A 12637-nucleotide genomic window follows, 5' to 3' on the forward strand; every position below is an offset into this window, starting at 1 on the left:
ACCCAGACTATCTGGTTACAGTTAAGTTCCACCTTGAGGTATGGGTTTTATGATGCTAATATGGTCTAGGTAACTGTGGGTTACTGGGTTACTTCAGTCTACGCAGGCATTTGTCCCTCATCATCTGGAATTGGCCCCTTATCATCCTGGAGAGTCTCCAATATTATTTTCAGACAGCAAAGACCAATATTGTCCTAGTCAAGGAGCTCTAGTGCAGCTTGTCTTGTTAGGGTCCGAGAGTCGCCCCTTCCCCAAATAACGAAGAACACACCAAGGATGTAAATCACAAGTAGAGTTTATTGTGCTGCAGCTCTTACTGGCACGCCAGGGTCAAGTCTCCTTCACGAGCCTAACTGTCATTCAGAGGAATTGTCCAGGAACTACCAGAGGAATGCTTCCTTCTGGCCGGGATAACGTTCAGCCTCTTAGACAGCAGGCAAGTGGTCAGAGCTCGACCTTGAGCGCAAAACAGACCTTACATTTATAGCCCCAGAAGGGGCCGTTCACACTGGGATACAGCCAATAGGTTTACAAAGTAAAAAGTGCAGCCAATCATCTTCATAGCACTTTGGAAACATTCTTAACAGAAAAACCAGTTTCAAACAAGTTCCAGACACTTTAGCTTACTTCTATATCTTAATATTTTAATTGTATAAGGGGAGTGGGATGGCCCTCTCAATACTCTTACAGTCTGTCTGGTTTTGGTGCTTTTTAAATTATTTTTGCTGACCATAGTCTCAACCTCCCAGGCTCAGGTGTGTTGGAGACTGGTCCACATTTATCTCTTTAAAGTTTCTAATATGTCTGCTAACCCCATACGTTTCATAAAAGAAATCTCGGGAAGCCTGAAATAAAAAAGGGAAGTTGTGAAAATAAGGTTGGGGCCAAATGCCAGAACTGGAAAGTTGTTAGGGTTATCCAGGTCTCACTCTAGTGAGCCACGTGGTCTCTCTTCCAGGCCCCAGCTGCTTCTCCTCCCATGTATCCGCTCATTTCCCCTTCCTCTGCAAACCCTACTTTCCTGCCAACCTTTCTGAGGAGGGCGGGAATTCACTCTGCTGAGACCAACTCTGGGCACTACTTGAGTGAGGTAGCCTGTCTCGCTTAGGTGTCAACGACTAGAAATCCAGCTGTTGCTGGCCATCTGGCCCTTCCACTGCAGGGCAAATGGAAGCCAACGTGTATCAGCCTGGGGAAAGGTGCGAAATTTGGAAAGGAAAAGTGAAAAAAAAAATCCAGACTACCCTGCTTGGAAGGGACCCTTCAGCTTCATTTTCCTTCTAAGAACTGAGCTGGGAAGGGAGTTCTAGATGGGTACTTAATACATGCAGTGCTCGGTCTGCGTGCTAAGACACTTGGACTCTGTAACCTGACGGCGACACGCTGCGATTAACAGATGACTCTGTGGCAGGAGCTGCCGTGGCTGGAGATGTGAGCGCTTCTCCTGTCTTGAAGAACCAAACAAGACTTGGCCGTGGCTGAATGGCGGGAGAATGAAAGGGGTGGCGTGGCCTCGGCCGGGGGCTGCGCTGGGGCCTTCGCGCTGGGCCTGGGAGCCCGCTGGCGGGGCGGCGAGGCCCAGGACAGGCGGCCAAGGGGAAGGGGAGCGGCCACCAAAGAGGAGGCCGAGTCGCGGGCGCACCCGGCGCGGCCAGAGGGACCGCCCGGCCTCCGGCCTCCGCGTGGCGAGGTGGACTCATCCCTCGGACTCCCGCGGCCCCGCCAGCTCCGCGACTGCACAGTTACTCTGGCTACAAACCGCGCACTCTCCCGTCCGGGCCGAGGGTCCTCCCGCCCTGCGGGCGCGCGGTGACGTCACCGCCGGGTCCCCGCCCCCGCGGCTGAAGCCTTAGGTGTCTAAGGATTGCCTGCCGCGAAAATGTTAGCAGCAGGGACGAACCCCGGAGAGCAGAAGCAGCGAGCCTGCTCGCCGCCGCCCCCTCCGCTTTCCCTCCGCGGCGCTGACCTGCCGCCCCGCGCCGCCGCACACCCCATTTCGTGCAGGTAGTGCTCCGGGCAGCCCCGCTGCGCGGCGAGGCGGGGCGGCCCAGGGCGGGGCGGGGTCCTAGCTGGGCGGCGTCGCGCTCGGGGGCCGCGCCGGGTAGCATTTCTCCAGTGCCCGTGGCGGCTGTACTCTGCAGAGCCCTTCGCTGGCTCCACGGGGACGTCTGTGCACGGATGGACCCGCCCGGGCTCGGCGGGAAGCGGCCCGGCGGGCGGCGGCCCCGGCGGCATCAGCAGCGGCGGGACGGGGCCGAAGCCCTGGGTCCTTGAGGCGTGCGTGCCCCCCGGGCCCAGCGGCGGCACCATGATGCCGGGCGAGACCCACTCGGCGGCGCCCGGGACGGCGGCGGACCTCTCGCGGTGCCAGGGCTGCGCCTCCTTGCAGCAGGTGGGGAGGAGGGCCCGTGTGCGCGCTCGCCGCTTCCCCGCTGTCGCTCCGCGTTCCCCTGTTTTGTTTTGGGGGCCGACTCTGCTTGGCTTTGTGCAAACCGGGATCCGTTCACCTGGGTGCGGTGGTGGAGGGGGGCGGGGCGAGCGAGTTCTAGAAGGCGCCCTCTCCCTCTGCGAGCCGGGCCTCCCCCGGGCCGGTTTGGGGTTTGTGCGTTACAGGTGAAACGCTGAGCGTCGCCTTTCTGCGAATATGGCATTTGGTGGTTTGCTCATCTTAATGTTAGTTGCCTGGAGGCAGGATCTTACGTTACTTGTGGGTTGCCTGGATCATCACACTAAAAGGATTGGGGGATGCAAATCGTCCTATATCGGATGTACCATCGCGAACTTAGTTTTTAAAGCTAATCAAGTAATTAAGTCAGTAACAGGTCAGTTGTCTTGAGTAGTCAGTCAAAATTTTGTAGACTAGAAGTTTCTAAGAGTAGCGTGGACTGTTTATTTTCTGCCCAGAGTTTCTAGAATTTGGCTCCAGGTCTTGTGGGAGAAGCAGAAATAGCCCCGAATACTTATGTCTAAGTACCTTCCTGACTGTCTGGTGTCAGAGTCTAACTTAACTCTTTGCTGTTAGTGTCTTTAGTGGTAAAATGGAACTCACCATTCCCAGTAGCTACCTCATGGAGTTATCACCTACTCTTCCGGGGCACTGTGGATACTGATGAACCAGATGGACGTCTGTTCTCTTAAGTAAGATGTATGTATATACGCACGTAAGACAAGTTTTTAAGTGTTAGGAAGAAAATAAAGATGTTAGGATGGTGGTCTTGTCTCTTACCTGGGTTCTTTCAGAGAGTTGAATGATAAGGAGCAGCTTGTCAGAAGTCTGGCTAGAGTGCAAAGGTTTCTGTGGTGAGGAGGCACAGGGTGTCTTTGATCAGCAGAGCTTGGTCTGGTAGACATGAGCCAAAGGGACTTGAGGCCAGAAGGGAATGCAGACCAGGTAGCCACATGAGAAGCTTAGTTTTTATTTCAACGTAGTGCCTTTGAACTCATTTCATCCATTTAAAATGTTGGGAGCAAGGCTGGAAGGAAATGTGCTGGCACCCTGGGTCAAAAATGCAAATCATTGTCGTAATTGAGCTGCATTGTTTTGGTATAGTGTAAATGCACCCCTCATCTCAGGGAAGTGACTGGAATTCTCCTGAATCTTTAATAAATTGTTTGAGCCCATTTATTCACACAACAATATGTATCGGTCATGTGTTGTGTTTTAGGCATTGCAGTTGCTGGAGAGGGAAGAAGGCAGGCATATTCTTGTCCTCTTGGGATTTTCACTCTAGAAGGAGCAGAACAAATAAAACAGTGTTGGAACATTGTTACCTTCTACAAATAGAGCCAAGAAGGTGAGGAAGGAGCCAGGGCTCTTGGACTCGGGAGTCCGAGGAGGTCATGTTTGAGTGAAGTGGTGAGAGAATGAGGCAGAAAGTGCCTGCATGCAAGCCTGAGGTACGCGGCCCGGAGCAGGAGCTCGCTGTGTGCTTGAGAGGAGCGAGAGGCCCGTGAGACCCGAGCAAACTGAAATCTGAGTCTGGGTGGGGTGGTCACAAGAGTAAGAGGAGGCCGGATCGTATGGCTAGTGGAGACCATTTTAAGGTTCGGGCTTCTCTGAATAAGTTGGCAAGTCATGGAAGATGTTTGCACAGAACAGTTGGTGTGAACTGTGCTTTTCGGTCCAGAATTGCGTCTTCCATCACATGTCTTCCTGGAATAGCCCTTCTTAAAAGGACCAGCTGTGACCTAGAGTCACATTCTTGTTAAATCTCTAGGTCCAGCCTAGCTGTAACTCTTTCTGTAAAGGACAATATCCTGAATAATTAGGACCTGGGGACTTGTTTTCAATACTCAACTCTGCCCTGAGGTGTAAAAGCAGCTGCGAGCAATATAAGAAAGAATGGGTATGGCTGTGTTCCACTGGGACGTGATGAAAACAAGAAAAGGGCCCTGGTTTGCAGACCTCTTCTCTACTCAGGACACTCCATGGTAATTGAGTTCTCTGTTGCCGGGAATTAGAATACCTTTTTAGGGGGAAAAGATTGTCGCTTGTGAACCTTAAACAGCAACTACCATGGTCTTCCCTGCCATTGTTATGGAGTGCTGGGTGTCTTTGCATAGTTACTCCACCAGAGAAGTAAAAATAACAGGTAGTGGTGTGGAGAGTGAATGAGAACATAGAACTTAGAGGTAAGATGAGATTCTGAAAATGAGAAACTGAAAAGGGAGGATGGCTCATTGTCAGGAAAAGGGAAGGCCACGAGACCAAAACATGACAGACCTTGAGAACTGTGGTGATGGAAGGAGGAAGGAAGCCAGGGTGGGGGGTGCTGGAAATGCGGGACAAATTTTGGAATGACACCGGAGCATGAACTTTCAGCCTTTGTCTATGTTGTTTGTGGAGCACAGTGCCTCTAAGGTACCTTAATAGACTTCCGAGAAAGTAGAAAGAGGGCCAGGTTAGGTGGGCACTGGATGGAAGTGATGTGGGCGTAGGGAAGTATGTTCTGTTACTTAACCTTTTTAAAACTAGTGAGTAAAAAAAAAAAAAAAAAAAAATAGCTGGCCAATGAGTGGCCCTTGATGAAGGTGAACATGGACTGGTTTAAAAAGGAGAAACAGTTAAGCAGCATGTAATGGAGGGAGACAGGATGGAAGGAATTAGAATTGAGGAAAAGTCAGTAGATGGATAACCAACTTTTAAGAAATACATTTCAGCTGGGCCTGGGGGTGTATTCCTGTAATCTCAGTACTTGGGAGGCTGAGACAGGAAGAGGGCCAGCCTTAGCATCTTAGCTTTTTCAAAAATTAAAAGGAAGAGGGGGCTGGAGGTATAGCTCAAAAGTAAAATTTCCTACAGTCAATCCTCAATACAAAAAAAAAAAAAAGACTTCTGTTAAGTACTATATATTGCCACATCAAGTAACTACTAGGATTAATCTTTTGCATAAGAGAGAAACTAAAGAGGTTAAACATAGAAGATATCCCGCTCGGTAGTTTATGGACTGAAACTTCTTAATTCTGCAAAGTTTACAAGCAAAATACAGAAATTGATTTCTATAGGAGGCACCCATATCAGTGCCATGACTTCGTTCTGACACTATAACATTAAGCTAACAAGTCTTTCTTGAATTGAATGATCATTTGTTTGCCTTGAACATTTTTCTTTCATGTCTTCTTCATTTATTTTCTTTAGAAGTTGAGAAGATGCAGGACCTTTGCTAAAATCACTGCTTAATTCAGAAGTATAGAGCTTGACTGTATTTTACACGTTTTTTTTTTTTTTGATACTTGTAAAAATCACCTTATCTGTGTTTTCTCACCTTCATTGACTTTAGTGCCTGTCACTATTTCTAGTCCAGTGTCCCTGTGGGTTGCTGAACTTTGGCAATCATATAAACCAAAGTGGGTTTTTACTCTGGTGTAAACTAGGTAAGTCTTAATTAGGTGGTTTTACATCAGGGTAGTAAACTGACATAAGTCCCTTTAGGTGAAGGAGAACCCCCTTTTACCCAACTTTCCTACAAAACCAAACAGTCCGAGTCTTGGGAATCATACGAGATTTTGAAAGTGTGCAGCTCACAGAACTAAATTTAGTTTAATGTGCAGTTGTCCTAGGGACAGGATTGAGCTCATAAATTTCTGTTGGACTCCCACTGATGATTGTCAAAAGTTTGAACTCTGTGTTTGGAACTTGAAGGATACTTTTCCCCAAATACATTGATGCAGATTCCATTCTATCACAAGGAATACTCACAAAATTATAATTCATTTATCTACCATTTGCCTGTTTACCCATGGCTTGAGTTTTGTAACACAATCTTTAGTAGAAGAGTCATGAATCTCATCAGATCTGAGATTACAGGTGAGAGAAAAAGCAACCTCAGTATAAATATAGTACAGTAAGTTTTGGTGGGGGGTGGCCAGTGTACTCTTGGGAGCATATAAGAAAGCAACTTTGTGAGATTTCGGAAGGCTCATTGAGGAAGCAAAACTAAATTGAGGCCCAAAGGACGATTTGCCGTTCGCCAAAAAGAAAGATGAAGGACCAGTGTTGTAGGCAGAGGCAGCCCGTTGTGCAAAGGCTTGGAGAGGAGAAAGGAGTATATGAGGAAGCACCCAGTGAAAGGTAGTGGGTGCATTTCCTCAAAATATGAGCGCTTTTCAATACAGTCTGCAGTCCTCCCCGTCTTGGCTTTATTATTATTACAGTCTAGTCTATAGACCCATTTAGATGCTGCTACCTGGCCCAAGAATAGGTTTTTTTACCCCTTTGTGGTTGCAACTTCTGTCAAATATATATTTCATTGTCATTGCCCTTCAGCTTCCTTCATTTCATCTTTTATGTTAGTGGAAATTTAAATAATAAAGCCTTGCAATTCTTCGGGGAAGAGTGACACTTTCTGAGACATTTTGTATATAACTGTTTGCCATCCACAAGACCGTGTCCAGACTCAGTGATTTGCTAGCAGTACTCAGAACTCAGCATGGGTGTGGTTTATTGCAGGGCAAGGGGATAAAGCCAAATCAGCAAAGGGAGGCACAGGGGTGTGTGTGGAAAGGAGGGAAGCAGCTCTGAGCTTCCAGGACCCTCCCGTGGAGCCACGCAGGACACTAGTTCCCAGCAGTCTGTTGGGCAGCACGTGTAAAGTGTCGTCTACCATGCGCGCTCACTAGAGACTCAGTATCTAGGGTTTTTATTGGCGGCTGCGCCCAAATTCCAGACTTGCAACAAGGGAGTGTTTAGTCTAAACCACGTTGCACAGCTCAGGCACAGTGAGGAACTCTGTGGGGAATGGAGGGAGAGAACCGTGAGAAATTCAAGTTTCCGAATGCCAGCCGAGGGCCCGCCTCGTAAGGCCTTTCTAAGGAGAGCGTTGTCCTTAGGGAGGCCTGCTGTGTGCACACCCACAATGGAGCTGGGGGAGGGCTGCGGCCATTTTGCAGAGGTCAGGGGTACTGTGTGCATGTCTCCAGCCTAAAGTGTCAGTAGTGCCAAGACTAATTCATCCCATCATCATCTATCTATCTTTCTCATGTGTCTATTTATTGTATATTTCACATAGTTGCTTGGTGTGGCCATTCTCCCAGCTTGCCTGCTCTGGGCCCCTAGCCTCCTGCCTCCACCTCTAGCTGTCCTGCTGGCCCCTCCTTGTACTGTGCCAGCCGCTGGATTGCTCTCATTCCCCAGGGGAAAGGGAGTGTGGACAGTCAGTGACATTCAACAGGTGGTGCATGGATAAAACTAAAATTGTCTTGTGGAAAAGGAGCTGATGGAAAACCAAGTCCTTAGTAAGAGGCGGGTGCTCTGGGAATCACATTAGTGAATTTGTCCTAGAGTTTGCAGAGACTGCCCAGAAGATAAAGAAGAACAAACATAGCACTTATGAGGGAGAAGAGCAAATGGAGAATTATTCTCAACTTCCCAATAGACAGTGTAATAACAGTTTGGCCATCCCTGCTCTAAAAATCTGAAATCCCAGTATTTGGAATATTTTATATTTGGAGTTTTGGATTAAGGATGCTCAACTGAAAAGTGTAGATACTCCCAAATCAGAAAATGGAACAGGTTGGTCTAGGCATGGCAAGAAAAGGATTCCCAACTTGTAAAAGCTTAAGAAAAGGAGAGCAGGAATGCTTAGAGGAAGATGATAATCAAAGAAAGAGTGCCTTGACATTTCCCAGAATGGAAGAGCACCTCGGCCTTCGCTCTCTCCCACAGATCCCGGACAGTAATGACTTCCACCTTGTTCAATGGGTGTGAGAAGGGAGCCCCGTGTGCCCTCCACCAGGCAGGCCCTGCCCATCAATCTCTCATGGTTCTAAGGCTCAGTGTGCTGAGACTTTTTTTTTTTCTGTAAACATAAATGATACATACATTTGATTGAAAGAGGGCAGAAAACATTTTATTAGGTCAATGCAGTATCTGACCAGAGTTATTACAATATCTGACCAAATTCAAGCTGATAGGCAACCTGGTCTAAGGAAATAATGTTAGGTAGAGACTGGAATGCCATAGGATAATTAAGATGTGTTTTTCCCTCTAGTGTATGTAAGGTGTTTTTTTTTTAATCAGTTATACATGAACATAGATCAGAGAGACAGCTAGATGCATAACAATTTGTTGAGAGCCTGCAACTCCACCCGTGTTCATCCCTCCTTCCCAAAGACACTATTAATTGTTTGCTCTGTGCGTTTTATAATGAATTTTCTTACCATCAACTAGTAGACTTGTGTTGCTACCTTTATTTCCTTTCAGTTCTAGACATTTGCTTGATTCCTCACTTTGGAGGGTGAGGATGGAGGTCTCTTACTGCCCAATACCTCTCCTTACCTGCACAGGCCCCGCCCCATCTCAGTGGACTTAGGATTTCGGTTAGATCTCTATTCGGATTTGATGTTTTTATAACTTCATGTTAATTGAGAGCTATGCTCTGAATTAATCTGGCTCATCCCATTTAGTTCTGGTAACATGCCAGTTATTTAACCTCTGTAGATTCCAGGTTCCCCACCTGTAAAACTGGAAGTAGCATTGAGTCAAGGAGCAGTTAAGTAGATTTGCTGAGCTCACTCAGCCAGAAAGTGGCGGTGGAACAGGAATCTGAGTTCAGATGTGCGCGACGCTAGAGCCTGAGGTTTCTTTGCCATCTCTGGCTTAGTACCTGACGTTACAGAATGACATCTGCAAGTAAGTGGGGGAGATGAGCTAGAGAAGCAGAGCACTGGAGGGAAGGGGAAGGCAGAATCACTTATGTTTAAAAAACAGTGTGGAGCTGGGTGTGGTGGCACACACCTGTTGTAATCCCGGCATTTGGGGAGGCTGAGACCTGAAGATCGCGGTTTGTGGACAGCCTCAGCTACTTAGCAAGGCCCTTTGCAACTCAGTGAGACCCTGTTCCAACAACAACACAACAAAAAGACTAAATAGGGCTGAGGGTGTGGCTGGGATATACAGTGCCCCTGGTTTCCATCCCCAGCACCCCCAAAAAAATACAGTATGTAACTATATGTGGTTACATAGCAGGCAGTTTTGTGCCCATTTTGTGTTCATAGCCTTCAGTGTTTTTGTGCCCACCAGTCTCTCCTTTCCTTCCCAGGAGAAAAATCCCTTTCTCCTCCAATCTGGGACACAGCTGCCTTCCCAGGGATTCTTTTCACCTCCGTCTCCTGGCCTTTGCGCATCGTCCTCTCTCTGGTGTACTCCATTCTTGGGCAGAGAATGTTCATGTTTTACATTTCCTTCCTGAGAACGATGTTTCTGGGAAATACGTTTGTGGAGACATTGTAGATTTGCAAGTATTTGTCATACAGAATTGTAAATTTTTCTTCAAAAGTTTGAGGATTTGTTTTCTACAGCTCATTTCCAGTGTTGTGTTCAAGTCTAAATCCCTCACAATTCTGGATTCTTTAACTGTGATTTGTTTCATTTTATTTTTCTCATGGAATTCTCGGAGATCTTTGCCTTATCTCTACTGTTGTGAAATTTGTGCTAATGTTTCCTGATTTGAATGCATGTGCCTGGCTCTTTCAACTTGGAACTTTGGTTTCAGTTCTGGGAAATTTTCTTGAAATTCGCTGTTTCTTTGCTGTCGCTCATGTGTTCCCTTTTCTCTCTTTGACACTCTCACTGGTGCGCCTGTGGAGCCACTTTTCACTAGCACCCAATTAAATGTGCTTATTTTTCTTCTTTCTCATGTCGTTTTTACTTTATTCTCTGGGACCTTTTCTTCAGTTTTATGGCCAAAACTTTTGAGTCACTAATTTCTGCTTTCCTGGTTTTAATTAAACCATAACAGCATTATTAAATATAAATTATAAAATTCACACTTTTAATGCGTACAATCATTGGTTTTAAGTATATTCACAGAATTGTGTAGCCATTGTCCACTTTCTAATTGTAAGAATTTTTATCTATCTGTCCTCTTAAACGCTTTACCAGTCCACAGCCATCCCTTGTTCCTCCTTCCTTCCTCTGACCACTGGCAACCACCAATCTACTTTCTGACTCTGAGTTGGCTTATTATTATAATTCACAAAATGGTCCCTAGAATAACTGGCCTTTAGTGACTCCTTTCACTAAGCATGATATAGTAAAGTTTCATCCCTGTGGTGGTGTCATTCCTTCTTTTTCATTGTCAATGATCTCATTGATGTTTTGTTTATCCGTTTATCCCTTGATAAATTCAGTGTATGTCCGCTTTTTGGCCAGGATGAATATGCTTCTATAAATACTAGCACAGGTTTCTTGCGGATGTATGTTTTCAGTTCTCTTGAGTGTATACCTGGAGTGTGGCTGCTTGATCGTGTGGTAGCTGTGCTTAATATTTGAGGAGGTGTCAGACTTTTCCACAGCAGCTAAGACCACTTTACATTCTCATCAGCAACATACGAGGGTTGCAGTTTTTCAGAACATCTTTATAACGCTTGTTATTGGCCATCTTTTTTAATTGTAGCCATACTGCTGGGTGTTAGGTATAAGAGCCTTCCTCTTAACATCTAAGAGCTTTCAATACCCCTTTGAAAAGCAGCTTATTTCACAGATGTGATGCCATTTTTCACAGATTATAGTAATAACTAGCTTTGAAGGTTTCTTCAGTCTTTGTTTACTTCAAGTTGCTGGTGCTTGTTTTGGTCTCCGTCATTGCTAATGCAGGCTTCTGTTGTGTTAGAACTCCTCGCTTGTCCATATTAAGAGTGATGGCTGATAGCTTGCTGCAGCTGAGTGTGTGGGGCTTCTGGACCTTGAGCTTCACTGCAGGGCACTATGGGTGGGCCATTGATGAAGAAGAATGGCTGGTGTAAGTAGTGGAAGTGTTGGGGACCAGAAGAATGGCTGCCTCTGGGAGCTTTAACGGTGGCTAGTCTCTGCTTAATCCCTGTTTTTGTTAGAGTACTCCTGCCTCAAGGTTCATGGTATCCCAGTCATAAGCTTCCTTCAGAAAGCAAGATTGGTTTCTGCCATATGCTTGTGGGGGAGCGATTTCCTCTGCAGGTAGGGAGTTGGGGTTGGGATTCAGCTCACAAAACCCGCAACTCCTGCTCACGGTAGTTGCGCTGCCCTCTGCTGGGGATCGGTGTCACTGCCCCAGGCGCGCTGGGGTTGGCAGTGTACATGGAGAGGCCTCTCTCTCCACTGCTGACGTTCGGGATGCTCCGGCAGCGCTGTGGAATCTGCTCTTCACTGACCAATTGTCTTTTACTTTCCTTTCAGCTTTGTCAGTTTTTCCTTAAGGGGAAAATCCATTTAGCTAGTTTTAGTTGGGATTGGGGAAGGATTAAAAGCAAGTGTATGTATCTGCCCTCTCTGCTCAGAAATCTGAATTAGGGCCCAGGCTAGTCTAATATGACCTCATTCTACTTTGACCGAATCTGCCAAGACTTTATTTCCAAAATCAGTCTGAGGTGTTGGAAGAAGGGCTAGTATGTCAGGAGGTTTTCAAAGAGTGGGGCATTCATCTGGGCGTGGTGGCGCATGCTTGTAATCCCAGCTCTTGGGAGGCTGAGGCAGGAGGATCCTGCAGGTTCGAAGCCAGCCTCAGTTACTTAAGCGAGGCTCTCAGTAACTTAGTGAGACCCTGTTTCCAAATAAAATATAAATTAGGTCTGCGAGTGTAGCCCAGAGGTAGAAAGCCCCTGGGTTCCATCCCCAGTACCACACACACACACACACACACACACACACACACAAAGTAGACCTTCATCAACCCTTGGCAGTATGTGACCTGCCGGTTCTCTACCTAGCAAAATATTCAGACACAAGAGGTATTTGTGGTTTACCTTTGCCTTATACTTCCGACACTTTGAGTAAAAAGGTATTCAACTAACTTTATCAGTTGTGTACAATATTTTTAAGAATACTAGACATGGTGCAAAAAAGTATAGCCATAGTGAGGAGCTATGAACACTAGCCAGGCCATTTAGAGCAGAGGGCCTAGGCACAGAAAGGGTTAAAGGAAACCATCTGAAAAGAACAGAAACTGGGAAGGTTAATAAGAATCTGGAGAGTGATCAAAGAGGGAACGATGGGGAAACCAGATAAGTGGTGCCAGGAGATTAGAAGACCCCACCAGTCTGCAAGACAGAGAGTCAAATTAGGGATTGAAACTGGGCCATGGACATTGGGTCCCTAGGACCCAGTTCCCACCAGTCACAAGAAAAGCAGATGGGAAACCACTAAAAAGGAGAAAAACTCACC

The 12637-nt window shown here is 46.7% G+C and overlaps 1 protein-coding gene across 1 annotated transcript in view; it reads left to right on the top strand.

Moving 5' to 3' along the window:
* Window positions 1-2308: 2308 nt before the first annotated feature.
* ICE1 (interactor of little elongation complex ELL subunit 1) overlaps window positions 2309-12637 on the top strand; it is a gene marked incomplete at both ends in the record, with an annotated part of 56640 nt that continues 46311 nt past the window's right edge. Inside the window, one exon of the mRNA XM_080697908.1 lies at window positions 2309-2392. Coding sequence (XP_080554034.1) covers window positions 2309-2392 — 84 coding nt within the window. The remainder of the gene's footprint in view (window positions 2393-12637) is intronic.

The sequence above is a fragment of the Muscardinus avellanarius genome (assembly GCF_963383645.1).
Source record: "Muscardinus avellanarius genome assembly, chromosome: 1".
Lineage (NCBI taxonomy): Eukaryota > Metazoa > Chordata > Mammalia > Rodentia > Gliridae > Muscardinus > Muscardinus avellanarius.